General features: G+C 34.8%; 1 protein-coding gene and 1 long non-coding RNA gene across 2 annotated transcripts in view; one reads left to right on the top strand and one right to left on the bottom strand.

Annotated features, from left to right (window-relative positions):
• PGM2L1 (phosphoglucomutase 2 like 1) overlaps positions 1–21,345 on the top strand; it is a 60,103-nt gene extending 38,758 nt beyond the window's left edge. Inside the window, exons 6-14 of the mRNA XM_061150169.1 lie at positions 4,172–4,365; positions 5,443–5,632; positions 6,181–6,278; positions 6,986–7,166; positions 9,153–9,246; positions 9,616–9,745; positions 9,969–10,158; positions 13,872–14,005; positions 15,859–21,345. Of these exons, the coding sequence (XP_061006152.1) occupies positions 4,172–4,365; positions 5,443–5,632; positions 6,181–6,278; positions 6,986–7,166; positions 9,153–9,246; positions 9,616–9,745; positions 9,969–10,158; positions 13,872–14,005; positions 15,859–15,961 (1,314 nt within the window). The 3' untranslated portion in view covers positions 15,962–21,345. The remainder of the gene's footprint in view (positions 1–4,171; positions 4,366–5,442; positions 5,633–6,180; positions 6,279–6,985; positions 7,167–9,152; positions 9,247–9,615; positions 9,746–9,968; positions 10,159–13,871; positions 14,006–15,858) is intronic.
• LOC133061891 (uncharacterized) overlaps positions 9,259–21,805 on the bottom strand; it is a 30,724-nt gene continuing 18,177 nt past the window's right edge. The window contains exon 4 of the long non-coding RNA XR_009694058.1: positions 9,259–9,692. This is a non-coding gene — a long non-coding RNA (uncharacterized LOC133061891). The remainder of the gene's footprint in view (positions 9,693–21,805) is intronic.

Here is a 21,805-nt window from a genome sequence, read left to right as displayed (position 1 = left end):
ATGAGTCTATGATCTTATATTTCTTTTTCTTCTTGTGTAGAGGGGAGACTACAGGCACACTGAGCTCTGGTTTACTGGGGAAAGAATATTTTATACTAATCTAAGATTTTGACCCTTGTCAGCTAAGTGGGGAGTATTACCATTTACAGAAGCAGTGAAGAAGCCTAATTCATTAGTTTGGGACATAATTAAGTTTGAGGGATTTGTGGGTCAATCAAACAGCAGCAACCTGTAGGCAGTTGAATATGGAGATCTGTTGTTCAGGGGAGAAATTTGGGATCACTGTACATATTATGTTAGAGCATTTAAGAATATTTGGAAGTTCTTTATTTGGATGGGCAGCCCAGAAACAGTGTAGGTTAGAAAAAGAGGTCAAGAATGGATCCCTAGGGAATATCAACTTCAAATGAAGGGAGAAAGAAGAGAATCTGGAGTCAGGACAAAGACAGGAAGAGACTGATGTTACAAAACCAAAGGGGTAAGAGAGTTGCAAGGAGGGAGAGGTCAATTGTCAAAGAAAGTAAAGAACCCAGATCTGTCCTCTGATCATCAGACTCCTACATCCAGTTGCCAACCTGATATCCATTGGGATGCCTAACATGTCTCAAAATTAGTATCTCTAGAACAGAGGCCTTGATTCTCCCACAACCTGCCATATGCACACTCAAATGTATTCCTGCCCAAGTCTTACCCATCACTATAAATTCACACTACCACCCACCCAAGCAAAAACCAAAATTCATTCTTGATTACTCTCTTTCCTTCACTCCAGACATTTAATTTTCTAACAGAATTTGTAGACAAATTCTGCATCCAAAATCTATGTAAAATATGTTTACTTCTGCCCATGTCTTCTCCCTCCACGGTTCTAAACCGTTGTCTTTGCCTGAACAACATCATCCTAGCTGGTCTCTTCCCTGCTTCTATTATTCTTCCCTGCAGTCCATTTTCCACCAAGCAGCCAGAGGATCTTTTAAAATATAAACAGGTCATGTTAGCTTTCCTGCTAAATCCAATCTCCTTACCTTGGGGCTTACAGGACTCTGTCTCCTGCCTGCCTCTTCCACCTCATTCCATTCAGTCCTCTTCTGTACTTACTGTGTCCCGGTCACACTGCAGCTTCTTTCCATTCTCCCAGTTCCTCCAGTATACCAAACCCTTTCTTGCTCTGAGTCTTTTGTTTGTTCCTCTGCTTGAATTGCTCTTCGCCAAATCTCACAGACTTGCTTATTTTCATCCTTAAGTTTCCTGCCCAGATGTTGGCTTCCTTGAAGAGACCTTCCCTGGCCACCTTATCTGAAATGGCTTCCCTCAATGATCTTCTCTTCATTTTATTTATTTTCTTCACAGAACTTATCACTATCTATAATTACATGCTTTCTTTATAATGAATTATCTTGTTTGTTTATTGACTTGTTTGTTTGATCCTCCTCCCCCGCTAATTCCCCAATATAAGCTCATGGGTGGTAGGACTTTGTTTTGATATTTATTGTTAGTAAACATACTTGTCACAGAGTAGACCCTCAAAGATTTATTTTTTCTTAAAGTATAAGCACAAGGTAAAAAGTATAAAAGTTAAACATTATAAAAAGTTAATAAAGAATATTTTTCCCACCTCTTTCCCTGAGTATCCCTTTTCAGAAGCAAATATTGTTTCTGGTTTTAGTTTCCTTCCAGAGGTAATCTATGCCTGTGTAATCATATGAGTAGTATTGGTCAGTCCCTCTTTTTTCCTTCATAAATGTCAGAGTATTATATATAGTGTTCTGCACCTTGTTTTTTTTCACACAACAGTGTGAAACAGTCTTAGAGATCATTCTCTACATCAGTCGGTCTATAAATAGGTTTGCCTCATTCATTTTTAAAAACCTATATGGATGAGTCCTAATTTATTTAACCAATCCCTATTGATGAACATTTTATTTTGTTTCTAATCTGCTACTGCTTACAAACAGTGCTACAATGAATGTTTTTCTATATACATCTTTGTTCATATACACAAGTAGATTTATAGAGTCATTATAGAATAGTGGTTAAGAGTGTTATGGACTGGGTTTGAATCTTACCTCCACCACTCAGAAGCTTTGTAACCTAAGATAAATTACTTAATTTCTCTATGCTTTGGTTTCCCCATCTGTAAACTGAGAGTAATAATAGAACCAGTATTTTAGGGCAAGAGTTAGGATTAAGAGAGATCGTGCATGAAAAATGCTTGTATAGTATCTGGCTCTGATAAATACTCGAGAAATGTTACCTGTTGTTTTTATTCTTATTCTCTGTAGCTGCACTGTCCAATCTGATAGCCAACAGCCACCTATGATTACCCAACACTTAAAATATGACTAGTCTGAATTGAGATGTGCTGTAAATGTAAAATACACACCAGATTTCGAAGACTTAATACAAAAAAGGCCTGTGAAATATGCGGTTTACATTGTGGCTCACACTATATTTCTATGGCCCTGCTGAGCTGTAGAATAAGTTTCTAGATGTGAAACTTCAGAGTCAAAGGAACTGTGAAATAAAGTTTGGCATTCTCTATTCAAGGTGGTTGTTCCAACTGCTACTCTCACCGGCAATATAGGAGGGTCTTTATCCCACACTGTCCATTATTGTCTGTCAAACCTTTTCATCTTTGCCAGTCAGATATGTGGAAATGTTATCTTGAATCTGTACCTGTCTTGTGAGTGAGGTTGAGCGTCTTTTCATACGTTTATAAGATATTTATGTTCCCTTTCCTGAAAAGTCTATTAAAGGCTTTACTCATTTTTGTCTTCGGTAGTTGCTCTTTGCTCTTTTCCTTGTAGATTTGTGAAAACTCCAAGGTAGCGCTTAGTCATCTGTCTTTCAGGTATTTCTCCACATATTATTATTTACCTTTTGACTGTTTTTCCATGCATGTTATTATGGTATTTTTCTCCATGTGGAAAAATTATTTCGGCATTTCATTGGTATGATATTTCACTTGTACATTACTTTAGAGAGCTTCAGTATTTCTGTAATTTTTGAGTCTCTTTATTCAAGAACAGAATGTATTCTTCCAAGACTTCTTTTAGACCCTTTAGTAACATTTTAAAGATTTTTTATCTTTCACATTTCTTTTTAAGTTTATTCCTGGGTTTATTATTTTGCATAGATTTCTCTGTTACTGTATCGGGGAGGGATGCTTTCTGCTACAGGTTCAGAAAACCCATAAAAGTGGCTAAAGTTGATAGGAGTTAATTTTTCTCACAACAAAAAATCCAGAAGTATGTGGCAGCTGGTATGGTTCTATAGCTCAATGTTGTTGGACCTAGCATCCCTGCAGTTTTGTTTTGGCCTTTTCTTCAAGTGCTCATTGTATAATCGGTGCTGTACCTCTAGGCATCACATTCACATACAAGGCAGGGAGAAAGGCCAAGATTATTTTTCTCATGTAAAATAAATTTTCATGGAGAGCTTTCAGGGCTCATGAACAGGATCTTGCTGGTTGCTTGGAATGTGGGAGCATCCGTTCAACTGGATTTTTGGTTTCGTTTTTTAAATTTCTGCAGGAACCTCAGGAGTTTCACCAACTGGGAGCAATTTTTATGTTACTGTAGACCTCAGATTTGAAATTTTTTAATCACCCAGAACTTAAGAAGAGAGACATGCTACCTTATCATCTTTGAGTAATAGTGGGCAGAGCTTTTTCTGTTCTATATTTCCACTAAGAAATAGTAGACTTTATTTGGTGTGACATAAATCTAGTTTACTTTATAGCTGAAAAATAAATTCTTCTTTATCATATAACAGAACCACTTTATAATGCTAAAATTTCATAGTATCAAGTTTTTTCCATGGTTTCTTAGATCTTCTTTAGTATACAGTTATAGATCTAAGATTATGATTGGATGCTATGATATATACATATTTTAACAATGTCATAATGGTGCCCTGATTATATTTTACTTGTATTGTTATTAAAATGTACTTCTAAATGAGAAAATAATACAGAATCATTTTGTTGAAAAGTCCCTATGGAATCATTACCATCAATATCCTTAGGTATTTATTAAGTTAGTCCAGCGTTGACATTTTCTACTTGACTAATTTGGTGTGCTTCTTTGTAAAGTCAAATATCCCTATTGTAGCTAAGAAAACATATGGCCAACATTTCAAGTGCTTATAGCTGTGTTTACCTATCTTCTAGGTTTATTGGGAAAATGGTGCTCAGATCACATCTCCTCATGATAAAGAAATTCTGAAATGTATAGAAGAATGTGTGGAACCCTGGAATGGTTCTTGGAATGATAATTTAGTGGATACCAGCCCACTAAAGAGAGATCCTTTGCAGGACATTTGTAGGAGATACATGGATGACCTGAAAAAGATCTGTTTTTACAGGTATCCAAGAGGGAATGTAGGGTAATGTTACCTTACCATAAGATTAACAAATAACAGAAAAAATAAGGATAAAAATATGTTGGCTATTCATTATAGTAAAATTATAGGTAAATAATACAGTTCATAGTAGTCAAAAAGTGGAAATAACCCAAATATTCAAATATTCATCAATAGTTAAATGGCTAGAAATATATTTGTAGTATATCCATACAATGAAATATTATTCAGCAGTAAAAAAAGAAGTACTGTTGCATACTACAACATGGATAAATTTTAAAAATAGGTAATTGAAGGAAGCCAGTCACAAAGGACCACATATTATATGGTTATATTGATATGAAATGTCTAGTGTAGACAAATCTATAGAGATAGAAACAGAAAGTATATTAGTGGTTGCCTATGGCTGGGAAAAATGGGAGGGTTAGGGTGTAGTGGCTTTGGGATATGGAGTTTTTTGGGGGGTAATTAGAATTTTCTAAAATTGATTATGGTAATGGTCGAACAACTCTGTGAATGTAGTGAAAACCATTGAATTGTGTACTTTAGGATGAATTTAGAGTATATTGATGGGTTTCCCTGGTGTCTCAGATGGTAAAGAATTCACCTGTAATGCAAGAGACCTGGGATCAATCTCTAGGTCAGGAAGATTCCCTGGAGAAGGGAATGGCTACCCACTCCTGTATTCTTGCCTGGAGAATTCCATGGACAGGGGAGCCTGATAGGCTACAGTCCGTGGGGTCACAAAGAGTCAGACACGACTTAGCAACTAACACTTTTAAACTACTTTTTAACTACTACTAATTACCTCTTCATAAAGTTGTTAAAAATTATAACTCAATATATGTATTCACTGTATGTAAGGAAATTTCCTCTAAAATTTGACTTTTCCTTACCAATTTCCGTGTTCCTATAACTATTCCATAAATAGCTAACACTGTTTTCAGAAAACATTGTGGTTTGTTGAGTGTAGTTTTCCTATCCTGACAAAATAGATTTTAGCCTTTTCTCGAGATTATTTTAATTATACCACAAGTAATGAGTTTTATGACATTGATTGAATGATATTTTCCTTTACAGGGAATTAAACTCAAAGACCACCTTGAAATTTGTACATACATCTTTTCATGGAGTCGGACATGACTATGTACAATTGGCTTTCCAAGTATTTGGTTTTAAGCCTCCAATTCCAGTACCAGAACAAAAAGATCCTGATCCAGACTTTTCTACTGTTAAATGCCCAAATCCTGAAGAAGGAGAATCTGTGCTGGTATATTTTTCAGTATTTAAATTATGATTTAGTATATTAAAGTTCATCATGTGGATAGGACTCTGACAATTCAAAGATTACTTACAGAAGCAAAAACTACTTTAGCTTACATCTTTTAAATTATGTTAGAGCCATATATTCTGTTTTGTTTGAAATCTCTATGGTGGATTTCCCTACTTCCTAGTCTTATTTTAAATTTAGCCAAACTAGATTAGCAGATGCAAACTATTACATGTGGAATGGATAAACAACAAGGTCCTACTATATAGCACAGGGAACTGTATTCAATATCCTATGATAAACCATAGTGGAAAAGAATATGAAAAAGAATGAATATATATATGTGTACCTGAACCATTTTACTGTACAGCAGACATCAACACAACCTTGTAAATCAACTATACTTCTGTGAAATGAAGTTAAAAAAAATTAGCCAAACTCTATTCCTTCCAAAATTCATTATCACTAATGTAGTGCCTACATTTAGGAAAATGAACATTGAATTTAACATCTTCAATGTAATTCAACTTTTTGGGTCACTATTTCAGGAACTTTCTTTGAGACTGGCAGAGAAAGAAAATGCCCGGATAGTGCTGGCTACAGATCCTGATGCAGACCGACTGGCAGTGGCAGAACTTCAGGAGAAGTAAGTAGAAACTGTTATTTGATTAAAATCTTAAACTTTGAAAAGCAGTTTTTGATTTTAAGTCTTGCAGGCTCATTGGAAATAATTTTTTAAAAAATGAAAAGAAATCTCCTGTAAGCCCACTATCCAGAGATAACCACCTAGGTTGATATTTTGACATTTCCTTCCTGTTTTCTTCATTCAAATATTCAAGATATATTTGTTTTTTATAAAACTGTGGTCACCACATATATATATTAATACTTTTGTGTCTTATTTTCCACATAATATTGTACTATAAGCATTTTTCTCTATCTTTAAATATTATTTAAAGTATTAATTTTTAAACTAGTGTAGTATCTCAACAGATTGCTTTATGAATGTAATCATTTCCTAATCATGGTTCTTTGGGTTGTTGTGTATTTTTGCCATTATAATGTCATGAAAAATGTCCTTACATAAAAAGGACACCATATTATAACTTTTTTCTCTTCAAGTAAGAAAATACAAGTAACGGTGTCATAGCTTTTCAAAGTACATTGCTGCCATTCCTACCCTAAGCTCACCCTGATTAGTTAGAAAAGTAATAGTAAATGTTTTCTCAAAAATCCCATAGAGTCTTTTTTAGGTTTTCCTTTGTGAAGGACAGTAATTTGTAGGTCCTGGGGTCAAGAAGTTTTAATGAGAAGTTACAAAGATCTTGACTTGAATTTTCATTCTCTCTATAGTGGTGCTTGGAAAGTTTTCACAGGGAATGAGTTGGCAGCCTTGTTTGGGTGGTGGATGTTTGATTGCTGGAAGAAAAGTAAATCAAGAAATGCTGATGTGAAGAACATTTATATGCTAGCCACCACAGTCTCTTCCAAAATTTTGAAGGCAATTGCACTAAAAGAAGGATTTCACTTTGAGGTAAGAATAGGTAATATCTATGTGCTCCTTTTCTAAACCTATTTCTGTAAGCTAAAGCTATATCCCCACCAAAGTTGACTTTTATTGATTTCATTTCTAATTCCCTCTTTTCAAATTCTGTTAACACTTAAATAAAAGATTAAGTCTTTTTGATAGTTTGGAGACCTTGAGCCAAATTCATCCTATATGTGAGTTTCTGAAACTAAGATAAACATTCTTACAAATTGCATTAATGCTTATTTTTCCATACAACAGTATCTGGCTTTCTTACCAAGAAAATCTGGCTCCCAGTGACCTCATAAATAACATAAACTCCACTCCAAAAAAACTGTAGGTGTCATGACCGCTTGTTTAGCCTCTTCAGGTTCAGTCTTAAGAAACTTTTATTAAATTTAAAAAAAAAAATGAAAGAAAAGAAACTTTAAGTAGTCTCCTAAGTTACAAATTAAGACCCAGTGATCTACATCCAAAAAACGTAATGATTCTCTCCCAGCACAGATCATTAACCTTTGTGAACTTCGGGCAGTTAAACTGACCCCTTTTATAGCTTCTGGGACTAATGCCAATTAAGTTGCTTTTCCTCTGCCCACTTTGCCAAATATCAGTGAAAAAGTCACCTCTGGGTGTTTTTCTTGAGCCACAGTCAAGCTATAGGTCTTAACACTAATAGGCTAACTAAAAGAAAATGATACCTTTCTTAATGAAATAGAACTTTCAATCTCTGGCTTTCTAAATTACAAATAGCAAAATAGAGGAAACGGAAAATTCATTCAAACCTAAAATTCTGAATTACTATTGTTGTTGTTCAGTCACTCAGTCGTATCCAGCTCTTTGCGACCCCATGCACTGCAGCACACCACGCTTCTCTGTCCTTGATTATCTCCCAGAGTTTGCTCAAACTCATGTTCATTGAGTCAGTGATGCTATCCAACCGTCTCATCCTCTATTGCCCCCTTTTCCTCCTGTTGTCAATCTTTCCCAGCATCAGGGTCTTTTCCTTGTAGCAAGAAAATGCATAATGAGCACAAAAGAGAAAAAACATGCTTCTAAAGACCAATATTAGATATGTGCTTTCTTGTTTTATTACAGGAAGTGGTGCTGCAGAGATTTGGGGCTTTTTTTTTTTTTCTCAATGAAGAGGTGGAGAAGTGAATGAGAAATCTTAAATTAGTAAGAGAACTCTAGAGTCACTGTGTATCACATACTGTTTCTACCTCTAAAGCAGTTCATGTCTTTAAAATGAACACTAGCTCATCAGATGAAAAGTTCAAATCTAATTATCAAAGAAGAACCTACTAACTTTCCTGATGGTTTTATTTGGGCCATGGTGTTATGGTAAAAGTATACTTGGTTCAAGTATACGTTGAAATAATGTTGAAAGTGCGTTGTTAAAAAGCTTTATGAAAATAAATAAATAAATAAATAAAAAGCTTTATGGCCTTTGGTTACTCAGAGGGACTACATTACAACCTTCATAGGCACTTTTACATTTAGTGCTTATAATGCAACTTAAAGAGCTGCTTCTGAGAAGTGATATTGAATCCTGGCTCTCTCATATGCAGGGTACTGTTGGGCAAATTTACTGAACTTTCTGAGCCTCTGTTTCGGTAACAGAGTTTTTGTGATCATTGAAAAAGATAATGATGTAAAGCAACTATTACAGTGCTTGGTAAATAGTGTATGATCATAATATATGTGTGGATTTATGGTACTTTGTGACTATATACATCACCATTTATTGGATTATATTTGGTGAATTGTATCACTATTACTGTGCTCGATAAATAGCAGGTCATCAGTCGTGGCAGTGTATATATCCATGCACTTTATGACTGTATGTTTACCACTATATAAATCTTTGTAGACTGAAGACTATAACAGAAAATCATTATTGAGGTGTTATGTGCATTTAGTGATGGACTTTTCTCTAATATATATTTCTTTTGAGACAGTCACTTAACTAGAGTGGCCTCTTCTGCATTTCAGGAAACATTACCAGGTTTTAAATGGATTGGAAGTAGGATAAAAGACCTCCTGGAAAATGGGAAAGAAGTCCTTTTTTCATTTGAAGAGTCTATAGGTATGTAGTAAATATTAAAATATTTGAAATATGAATGAGAGCACTTTTTTCAAATATAGTAATTCTGTAGAGAATTACTTGAATTCTCTACAAGTAAAAAATTCTCTACAAGTAAAAAATTACAGAATTTTTGTCATCTGGTTTTACATTTTGAGTTATAAAAACTATCAAGAACTCAGAAATGTGTAGATACATTTCTCATCAGAAAAAAAAAACCCTTAAAGGCCCCTTACATATGTTCAGTATCAGTGGGTTTCCTTTATTACCAGGCTCTTAAATGCATTGATCCTTCTGAAGAAATATGAAACTACTGAAATTATACATAGGCTTATATTTTCCTCCTTTTTAAAGGTGTTTTTTAATTCTTAGGTTTTCTGTGTGGAACTTCAGTTTTGGATAAAGATGGTGTGAGTGCAGCCGTTGTTGTTGCTGAGATGGCATCGTACCTGGAAACCATGAACATAACATTGAAACAGCAACTGATTAACGTTTATGAAAAGTAAGTTCTACTATTTGGAATTTCATGCTCTAATTTCTTTGGTGCTACTTTTAACTTTATAAACTTGTTTTGAGGAATAGTCATTCCTTTTTAAAAAGTACTAATATTGTCCGCATGAAGAACTGCCACTATCTGCTTAACACAATAATAGGCTTATCTTTAATTTATACTTTTCTAAAGAGTGACTTGAAATCTGATTTTAACACTTTAAATCTCTGTACAGATATGGTTATCATATTTCAAAAACTTCATATTTCTTATGTTATGATCCAACTACCATCAAAAGTATATTTGAAAGGCTTCGCAATTTTGATTCTCCAAAAGAATACCCAAAGTTTTGTGGGACATTTGCTATATTGCACGTACGAGATATTACCACTGGATATGACAGCAGCCAGCCTAATAAGAAATCAGTAAGTACCTATATTTTAAAGTTTTTAACAATTTGTAATAATTCATACTACAGTAAAATGGAAGGTCAAGCCTGTGAGTTTCTTAAAACTTACGATCCTTGTTTTTCTCCAGAGCAGTTGTAAGTTCACTAACTGGATCTGACTCTCACCCATCCTGTCCTCATCACTCCCCAAGGGTATAGTATACCCTGAGGGTAGGGAATGGGAAAGAGGATGAGAGACAGGATGAGGAAGGGAGGGTGGGAGGGAGGGAAAAAATGTGATAATGCTAAATAATGTTGAAAATTTTTTAAGTCTAAAAGCCTATAATTTCATCATATGATACTGCTTTTATGTGGAATCTAAAAAATTAAACAAATGAACTTATTTACAAAACAGAAACAGACTCACAGACATAGAAAACAAACTTTTGCTTACAAAAGGAGAAAAGGGATAGGGGATTAAGTAGGAGTTTGGAGTTAAAGGTGGCTCAGTTGGTAAAGAGTCCACCTGCAATGCTGGAGACCTGGATTCGATCCCTGGGTCAGGAAGATCCCCTAGAGAAGGAAATGGCAACCCACTCCAGTATTCTTGCCTGAAGAATTCCATGGACAGAGGAGCCTGCTGGGCTACAGTCCATGGGATTACAAAGAGTCAGACATGACTAAGTCACTAACTTTCTTTGGAGTTAAGATATACACGCATTAAATAAATGACCAACATGGACCTACTTCATAGTATGAACTATACTCAATATCTTATATTAACTTATAATGGAAAAGAATCTAAAAAAGAATATATATATATATATATATATATATATAGCTGTACACCTGAAACTAATACAACACTATAAATCAACTATATTTCAATTAAAATTTTAAAAATAGAATTAAATTTTTAAAAGATGAATGTTTTACTAATCATCATAGCACCTAAAAAAATAAATGAATAAATAAATAAATGCCTATAATTTCAAAGCTATGTGTCTTTCTAGTTTTAACTTCCCTTTCAATCTTATTCCCTATGAATGTGTGGCTTCCTAGGTCGCTCAGTGGTATCCCTTTTCAACCTTATTTCCTATACCTCCAGCCAAATGGAATAACTTACATATACTTTTTATATATATATATACATTAAAAAATTATTTTTCTATTTTTGCTCAAGCTTTTTCCTTAGTCCACTTTTTCTTCCTACTGCTGCAGATTCATACTTTAGCCATTATTTAAGACTTTATGCAGATGTCACCTCCTCCATATACACTCCAGGTCTCATAATCAGATATCTTCCTCCTGAGGTTTCTTTATATATTGTGCCTTCCTCTGCTCACTTATCACTTTCTATGTCATGTTACCATTGTCTTGTGCATGGCAGATTCATTTCTAATATACCTTTATGCCTCTCAAAGCTCTTGCCTACACAGTAGGTGCTCAACTAACATTTAAATGCCATAGATTGCTGATTATATTTATTTTGTTATTATTATGATTGTTATTATTAACCTAAATTTCCATGTATAATGGTCTGATATTGTCTCAAGAGTCTAGGAGCATAATATATTTTGGAAAATCTGCAGCCTCTTATGTAGAATACTACCCATATTCCCTTTGTGTATTTTCATCTGGTCAACCAAAATTGGTTCTTCGTTGTTGTTATTCTGTCTGTATGCACGTGTGTTTTTCTCTGTTTATAAACTACTTGAAAAGAAGAACCAAATGTTTTGCTTCTTTTTATTTCTCTAGTGTTGCTATGGTTAGAATAGCTCTTGGTATGATGCTTTCCCCCTCTTGACTCCCTTTAAAGTTTATGATATTTGTTATTCCAAGTGCTTTCCTATCTATTCTCCACTGATGCTTACAACAGATTTTGTAAGGCTTGTAGTATGGATATTTGTTAATCCCCTGGGGTCACATAGTGACTGTCAAAGACTTCCTGAGTTCTTTCCTCTCCAACTTCAGATTGACATTCATCTGTGTGTTCAACAGGCATTTATCAAAACCCTTCTGTGCTACACCGAGAAGACAGTAATGACAAAGACACTGTAGGAGGCTAGTAGGGAAACAGTCAAGTAAATTGATTACAGAATGATTAGGGGGTGCCTAAGTGTGCCATGAAAGAACATAGGAAAGACCCTTACTCAGATTTGAGGGGCTCATGCAGGACTCTGCAGAGGACTTTGTGAGCTGAGTTCTAGAGTTTGGGTAGGAGTTGTCCAGATGTAGGAGGAACAGAGAATGTTTGAGGCAAAGGGAGCAGTAAGCGCTACGTCTGGAGGTGAGAAGTCATGTTTTCTTTCAAGGAACCGCACGTAGTTCTCTACAGCAGTAGTACGGGGTGCAAGGAAGGATGGTGTGTACAGTGAGTGGGTTAGAGAGGGGTGAGAAGATCAATTAGTACGCAGCTTCAGTAACGGAGATGAGAGATGACGGGAGCCTGAATATAATATGGTAGCAGTAGTGAAGGAGAGAGCCTGACAAAGTTGAGTTAAATACAGGGTAGAATAACCAGGACTTGCTAGTTGATGGTTGGTGAGTGGAACAGAGGGAAGGAAGGTTTCTTTCTTGAGCAGCTAGTAGTACCACTCACGGAGAGGACCAGGCTCAGGACCCCTGAGGAAAGGCTCCACCGTCAACTCCTCCGCCCCAGTACAACCCCCATGGTTCCCTCGAGATCCCTTCACAGATTTGTGAAGATTTGTGGTGCAGGAAGAGTACCTGTGTTAATCTATATGTTTATGTCAGTAAAACTTCATTCTTGTTTAATTTTTAGGTAATTATATATATTTGCACCCCAGTGGATTTATTTTGCCTGCCCTCTAGGATGTGTGCACTCTGCTTTGGAGACTGTTGAAAAACTATCTGTGAAAGTGTCTTGAAATTGTAAAGCACTTTGCAAAAGTAGAGGTAGTTTGGACTTTGGGACAGATAGGCCAGGTTTCAACTTCTTGCTCTGCCACTTAGCTGATTACCTTGAACAGGTCGTTTACCCTCTTTGAACCTTGTCTGTAAATTGTCAGTAATATTTACTTTGTAGGATTATTGTTGAGGCCTGGAGATCATGTGTATAAGGTATATAATCCAATGCTTCTATAATTATAAATAGTAAATGATACAGTTATGAATTATTATGAATGTAATCTTTTGTATTTTAAAGTTCTTTAAAATATTTTAAAATTTTTAATTGCAGTAAAAAAAAAAAAAAAAAAAAATGCAGGGGCTTCCCAGGTAGCTCAGTAGTAAAGAATCTGCTGCCAGTGCAGGAGCCACAGGAGACATGGGTTTGATCCCTTAGTCAGGAAGATCCCCTGGAGGAGGAAATGGCAACCCACACCAGTGTTCTTGCCTGGATAACGTCATGGACAGAGGAGCCTAGCAGGCTACAGTCCGTAGGGTTGCCAAGAGCTGGAAACTACTGAATGACTGAGCACGCAAACAAAAAAAAACAAACACATAAAATTATCATCTTAACCATTTTTAAGAGTTCAGTAATGTTAATAATCACATTGTTGTGTAACAGATCTCCAGAACTACTTCATCTTGCTAAACTGAAACTCTATACCCATTAAATAAGTCTCCATTTCCCCCTCCCCTTAACCCTTGGCAACTGCCTTGCTACTTTCTCTTTCTATGAGTTTTACTGCTTTACACACCTCATATAAGTGAAATGTATTTTACAACTCTTGAAAATGAGACAGGTACCAAGTGTAACTGAACCTTTGTTGCAATTCTGCCTAGGTGCTGCCTGTAAGTAAAAGCAGCCAAATGATTACATTTACTTTTCAAAATGGCTGTGTTGCTACTCTTCGGACTAGTGGAACAGAACCAAAGATAAAGTATTATGCAGAGATGTGCGCATCACCTGACCAGAGGTAGGAATCAACTTTTAAAATATTATGTATGTCTAAAAGCTTTATTGGTTTCAGAACTGATTTCACTTTGCTGTACCACAGAAGCTAACACAATATTGTATAGCAATGTACTCCAGTAAACATTAACTAAAAAATGCTTTATTAAGCGATGTAATTCACATACCCAATAGCTCACCCATTTAAAGTGCACAGTACAGTGGTTTTTAGTATATTCAGAGTTGTGGAAACATCACTATAGTCGATTTTAGAACATTTTCATCACATCAGAAAGAAAGCCCCTTTCAATGAGCCGACACTCCCTTTTCTCCTTCTTCCCAGCCCTAGGCAACCACCAGTCTACTACTAGTCACTATAGATTTTCTTATTCTGGACATTTCATATAAATGGAATCACATAATATGTGGTCCTTTGTGACTGGCATCTTTTATTTAGCATAATGTTTTCAAATTTCATCCATGTTAGCATGAATCAGTACCTTATTCCTTTTTTAGAAATTTTGTTTTCATGGCCCAGTGATATGCCACTGTATAGATACACCATATTTTTAATCTGTTTATTAGAGGAGGGACATTTAGGTTATTTCCATATTTTGGCTGTTATGAATAATGGTGGTCTGAATGTTTGTGTTCAAGTTTCTGGGTGGTCATATATTTTCTTTTAACTTGGGTATATATCATACTTACATAAGGAAAACTGCCGGGCCATATGGTAGTTCTATGTTTAACTTTTTGAGGAACTGCCAGACTCTTTTCCCAAAAAACTGCATTATTTGGGAACTGAATCTTAATTTTTTAGTGAATTTATATTCCTGGGAAGACTCTTTAAAGCTTGAACTATTTAGGCTAAGCATAAAGAAATGATCAACAAATAATTTATTCATTGCTAAATATTCATTTTCTACATTTAATATGATTTGTTTAATATGCTGAATTAATATCCTTTTAAGAGAGTATAAATTGTGACAACTTGACTTGAATAACATTTAGAGGGTATTTAAACTTATGAGTAGTATCTCCTATAATGTTGTCATTGATAAATACCTATTGGGGAAGGAGATTTTTTTTGGAATTGCCTTCAGAGCAGTGTACATTAATTATTTAGTATTTCTCTAAACCTTTGTGTTTAAGAGTAGATTTTATTTCCTTTGGGGGGAGAAAATGACCTCCTGAAGTCATTCAGAGCAGAGTTTAAAGTAAAGCAAGTTTAAAAAGAAAAAAAAGTAAAGCAAATTGAACAGTGCTATCTTTGGTTTAAAATGGAGGGCAATTATTAACGTAATAAAAATTAAATTTGTTGTGTAGCTCGTAAAATGACTGTGAAGGCAGTTTTAAGGAGGCTTCTGAAAAGAGAGATTTTGGGGGTAATGGCAGCTCTTCAGGTGATGACAGAAGGGAATACTTGGTATTTTTTTAAACATCTTACATTTTTACTTACATCTTTACTTCCTAAAAGATATGCTGTATCATCCCATAATAATGTATAAGAGGTATGCGTCAAAGTATTTCAGGAAGCCAGTTTATCTTAATACCTGGTATTGGTGTTCTGAGCCATTTAAATTGCCTGCTTTAGAAGCAGTCTTTAGATGTACTCAAACTCATCCATGTTTCATGTACCAAGGACCTCCTTTTAATGCAGTTCAATTTCAGTTTGTGAGAATGGTGTTTTCTGTGAGTGTGATTCCCCTCTTTCCACTTTTGGTCTTGTTTTGTTTTACCCAAGTGAATTTCTCTCTTGTTTACCAGTTACTTAATCATCCCATAAAGTATATGCACTCTTAAAAAGTTACAACAATTTAAGCACATTTTAAGGCTATGGAAATAAAGGATTTCAAAACTCTTAACCTTTTTCCTCAGTGACACTGCCTTACTAGAAGAGGAATTGAAGAAACTGATTGATGCTTTGATTGAGAATTTTCTTGAGCCCAGTAAAAATGGACTGACCTGGCGTTCTGTTTAGCGTTCACCAGAACATCGTTGCTTTGCCCCGGTCCATGGAGCAGAGCAACCAAGAACTCCACGCATTGAACTCGTGTTAGCATTCTCTCTGTGTGTCATCTGGCCAAGTATCTTTTTCCTTTATTTTCTTTCTTTTTGGTTGGCTAGCTAAACAAACTGTATAAATATGAAATGAAATGGCTGGAAAGAAATCATTCAAATTTTTTCATAATCCTGAACAAAAGTCATTACATTAAAAGTATTATGGTAACACGTCATTCTTCCTTCAACAGAAACGAAATACAAATGTGAGTTTTCTTATTAAAGTGTGATTAAGCTTAGTTATATATTCTTGTGATTGTGTATAGCACAGTTTTTCTTAAAGGAAGATAAATGTTGTATAATTGTAGAGTTAGTTAAGGAGATGAATCCATAAGATTGGCAAGAAAGTGACACTGCTCCCAGAATACTGTGGAAAAGTGCCATTGTTACATCGCAGGTATTAACTTACAAATGAGAGTATCTGAAATAGGATATTTAGCATTTCTAGGTTAGAACAGGTGTTACAATTTGTGGTTTCAGCACCTCTGTTTCAGATGCTCTTGGTGCAGTGTAAATTTATTGTATTTATTTAAAATTCTAACATTTATCGAACATAAAACAATAGTGGCAACATTCCTAGTGGCTTGGTTCTTTCTCAGTGCCTGTTCAAGGCATGGTTTGAATTGAAATAGTGTTCTTCCACTGAGTATAATTTAACCAGTTAATTTGCAGACAGTTAAAGAAAGTCTTCCAAACTATATAGGTATTTCTCCTCTAAAAATAGATTGTTGATTTAAAAATCTTATGAATGTAAGTAAAAATCTTAATAAAAACAGGCTCAATATAACTAGTTAAGGATCTTCATGTTAGAATTGTGTTGGTTATCACAGCCTCTAAGTAAAGAAAACTACTGGAACTAAGAAAGGAGCTGTGAATTTTTAATTTAAAAGTCTGACATTGAAGTTACATTTTTACAAGAATATTTGTTTCTTTATCACATGAAGTAGTGTTCATTTTACTAAGAAATAAAACATCAAGATTTTAGACCTTACAAAACAAGCTACATGTTTTAAAACTAAAGTCCAGTTTATCCTAACATCTTGCTGACTTCTGTAGAGTTTTTTATCATGAGTACTATTTATCTCTTTTAGTGCGGGAAAATTTTTTGGGAGGGGAATGTCACTTCTGGTTAATTCTGCATCTCTAAAAAAGAGTTAATAGAGAAGTGTTGTTTAATCTTCTTAAAGGGTATTCTGTCCTGTATTGCTCACAGAGTACTTAGCACACGTGATATAGTTGAGTTAACAATCATGGGGCCTTGGATGTACATAATTATACTAAACAAATTGCCTGTGGGAGATAACTGGTATGAGAGAATTTATTTCCTAGAAAAATAATAATATAAAATTAGACTAGAATATTTATTGAATCATGATTTGATTTATTGCAGTTATCAGCTAATATTTGGCTGACTCCAGATAATCCAAATGTGATTTTCAAATTACTGTATTGCCACTATTGTTCATTTGTTCCTTCCTTACTTTCTTATAGCTGAATCTTGTGTGACTGTAGATAATAGAGCTAAATGTAGAGTACTATTCCTGAATGAGTCTGTTTCCAAAGGCTTTGCACTAAAGAAGAAATGTGTAGAATGTTTTGCTTTATTTGCTTTTAGGAATGTAGATTGTCATTTAGGAAATGGCCTATATTCTACAAAGTGGTATGAACAATGCTATATATGTATATATATATATGAAAAATGATGTATATTCTGTCTTAGTATCTGTGTTTCAGTGACTGAAGAACAAAGTGGAGCTAAAATGATACAATAGCTCATTCATAATCACTAAAGCCATGCTTGTCATTCTATTATAAAGAGAACAGTTTTGAATGCAACAATATAATGCAACAGGAGTCATCTTAATCAAGGTGAAAAGTCATTAAGGCTTGGATTCTTATGTCAAAAATTTAAATATCAAAAGTTAAAATTAAAATTTTACAAATGTTCTCAAAGAGTATAGATTGAAGGAATTATTTGATTCTAGCCAAGCTCCTGAGCATGATATTTAACAAGAGCTTGACATGGTAGGTGTATACGTGTCTAACAAAATAAATTCAGTGGCCCAAGACAACCAAGAAAAATAGAAGTACTGGCCAGTAGGGCTCAGCCTTAGGATCTACATTATCTTTTTCTTTATGAACAGTATCATAGAAATGAATGCCTTCTCATTAAGTGTGTAGATCAAAACTGATATTTTCTAGAGCTTTGGGGAAAAGAAGAAAATTAATCAGGCAAGCTTAAAACACTGGAAATAAACAGTAGAAATAAACAATAGAAAAGTCAGTAAAGTGGCAGAGAAAATGCTTCATGTGAAGAGCAAATTTACCACCTGAAAGGTGGGAAATGAACTGGCTGTGGGCAAGTTGTTTACTTGTTATGATGAGCAGATAGTGATGCTTTTGTCTCCTTTTATTAGTGACTGCTAAGAAGCAGCCAAGGAGGCCTTTGAGGAGGTAAGAAAAAGTACCCCTCATAGGATTCAGTTCCTGTTAGAATGTTGTGTTTTCGGATCACGTGGAAACTGGAGAGGGGAGAATATAACAGAAATAAAAAGGAATGAAATATAGATTGATAAATAAGACCTATAAGAAAAAGCACAAAAGATTAAGATCATTTAACTCTGGAGGGGAGGAAGTTGTTGAGATAGTTTAGTAACTCTTGAGTTATTATTTAAATCTTTTATTGAAGAACTCAAGAAGTAATATGACAGACTGCATCTCCAGCAGGGACAGTATAAGAGGGAATAAGGATTTTTTTTAATACAATTAAACATTTTAGTATTATGGCATATGCTAAAAAGCTGTTTAGCAATTTTTTAAAGTTCCTTCATTGAAATCTCAGGTTGGAACAAAGATGATACTATAAAGAGCATTGAAAGTAACATTTGAGTTTCACTTCACATCTGGAAGAATTTAGCTCACAGGATAGTTTTTATATATGTTGAGTAGTAGATGCATGAGTTCAGTCTTTATTCACTGTATAAAGACCTGCTTAATTAAACCTGTAAATTAAGTGCAACTTGAACACAATTCCGTTCATCTTGAAGAATGTATAGGATATTTGAGGAGTTTGTGTTAAATATAAATTATTATTACTTGGATGTTGTAACTTCAGCAGACAGAAAGGTTCTAAGAGAGTGGATGCTTTGGAATGTCTATATAGGGAATAGACCTCCTATTTCTCAAGCAAGTTGCTTCTGGAATTGATGCAACAAAGATACTAGCTGAAGTTTAATGGAGAAATTGTTCTACAAGCTGCTGCTATTGGTGTTTCTCTCAGATGTTTTCCATTGATGTTTGTGATGCTTGAAAAATCCAAATTCAGCTTGGATAAATGTGTTTTATGCCTTTTTCTCTCTACCTCCCTCTTTCCCTAGGTGCCCTTCCACATTCTGTTACTGTGAAAAACTGTTGCCCTGTTACCTCACTTATAAGAAATCTTAACTGTATTCATTCAGAATGCTTTAAACTTATTCCTAAGCTGTTTTTGTTTATGGACTTTTGGTTATTTTGTTATTACTGTGAGAATATTTAAGACATTGTAAGAAGTAATTTTAAATCTATTGCATAATCTTTTTTGGTCTGCTTGGATACTACTGTATTTTAATTTATTATGGCCTTTTACAATTCACTTGTTTTCTGAGATTGTTCTAGAAACGGATGAAGAAAGACTCATACTAACCAAAATCAATGGTCAATTGATCTGGCATTTTATTTCGGGTTTCCTTGTACTTTGGGCATCGAAAGCACAAGATCTGAGGAAATAATTTTTTTTTACATTTGTCCCTCAAACCATCTTACCATAAACCATAAGGAGTCTAAGTGGAAAGGAAGGAATATCTCATTGTTGGACTCTTTACACAGCCTAAATTTACTCCTAGTTGGAAACAAAGTTAGTGTTTTCTGTTGGTTACTTTAAAATATTCACCATACTATTAAATTCATTAAGACATATCTTCTCTTTGTTAATTCAAGACTGTGTACTTAAAAAAGAGAGCATAGAAGAATGACTGAAGTGACCAAGATAAGGGCAAAGTGGCATATCTTTAAAGTTTGCTTCTCGAATTTTTCCACCAGCATAATCCTAAAGCAGAGGAGCATGAATGTTTGGGGGGAAGGGGCCTGAGAGCAAAATCAGAAGCAGCCTGCACTCGAAATTTCGTGTTTGGATTGAAAATGTGATTTTTGCATTCTCCGTAATAAAACTGTTTTAGTGAAAAATGATACCTTCAGTCTTTGTGGAAATTGATGCCACCAGAAAGAGGCACCGTGTTTATCATGTGGGCTCTCAGTTTTGTCCCCCATCCCCTGCCTCAATTGCTATATACCCCTGAGGGGACACACACTGACTCTAGTGTGACAAATATACATAGGACATACATAAGATATTCCCTTTAGAAGGTGACCTCTGAAGGTATTAATGCCAAATTGAAGTGACCTGAAACAGTTTTAGTAGCACCGAACCTTATAATATAATCCAAGGCGTTTACCAGTTTGTTCTCCTTAATTATTAGCATCCCTTGACTATGAAGGAGCACCTGATTCTCAGCTCCCTGAGAACAGGGATCCTGGTTTATTATTTTTCATATCCACACCACCCACCACCTGTTATAGAGTACTTAGTTGGTGAAAATAGGAATTATGGAATTTTATTCTAAAGAAACAAATAGTTTAGGCAATCAAAAACATTACTTTTCTGATTCAGCTTTTAAAACAGTTCCCAATACTGATATGTACACTAAGTAATGTTTATTAAGCATGCACACTCTTAAATACTGTTTCTTTGGAGAGAGCAGAGCATATTCCTATTTTGGAATTGCATGTAATGCCTAGTCTTTTACACTCAAAGCAAGATGTTGGCCAAGAAGGTTAAGAAAGTGTCTGTGTTAGTGCTGTTATAAGCCTACTAATGCTGCCTTCCAAGTGAGTCACAACGAATTGGATACTGTTTGATAAATTTTTGTCCAGTGTATGATTCATCATATATCTGAAGAGAGCCACCCAAACAACATTTGCACCTGTATGTGATGAGGCCTTGTGTTATAGGCTGAAACAAACTCTCTGTATATGTCATTGAATATGCCAGATAAAATATATGCAGTTAAGAGTTAATTATTTTTCTGTATACCAGTAGTTCAAAATTGTACCCTTGTTTTAATAGTTTCTGTCAACATCTTCTCATTTTTCCTTACAGACTACCAGGGTGTATCGTAAATACTGCCTATGAGAATTTGCACTTTAAGTATTTGTGTGCGTGGCTTTAGCCAAATGAAGTGTTATCAGTAATAAACAGGTCTCTTCATAGGCATAAGTTTCTGTGTAATTTTTATTATCTTAGATATTACGTAGTTTATAAAGTTTGCTATCCAAACTGAACATGTTTTTGAAATATATTCTTGATATACCCTAGAAACTACTTTGACCCTAAATGAGTAGTATAGCTCATTACTCAGTAAATATTTGGCTGGTTAGCCAAAAGTCCCAGAAGAAAGAACTAATACTAAATCTTTTTCCACCTTATTTTTCACCTTCTCTCCTTTAATTGACGTAATTTGTCTGCCCATGCTAGCATCAACATAATAAAAAGTTAAAGGTTTGGAAATCCCTCAAAGAAGTAACTGTGTATCTGTGATAGAGTGGTGGTCATGCAGTTAGTTTTCAGGGTTGTTAGGACTCTGGGGTCCTGGTCTCCACTGCCTGCTTCCTGTGATCAGGTTCAAAGGTAAGATGAGTGAGAGTAACATTCTACAAGATCATTTTATCA

This window comes from Dama dama, chromosome 1, assembly GCF_033118175.1.
Source record: "Dama dama isolate Ldn47 chromosome 1, ASM3311817v1, whole genome shotgun sequence".
NCBI classification, from domain to species: domain Eukaryota; kingdom Metazoa; phylum Chordata; class Mammalia; order Artiodactyla; family Cervidae; genus Dama; species Dama dama.
Note: the sequence above shows the minus strand (reverse complement) of the source record. Positions and strands in the feature narration are given on the sequence as shown.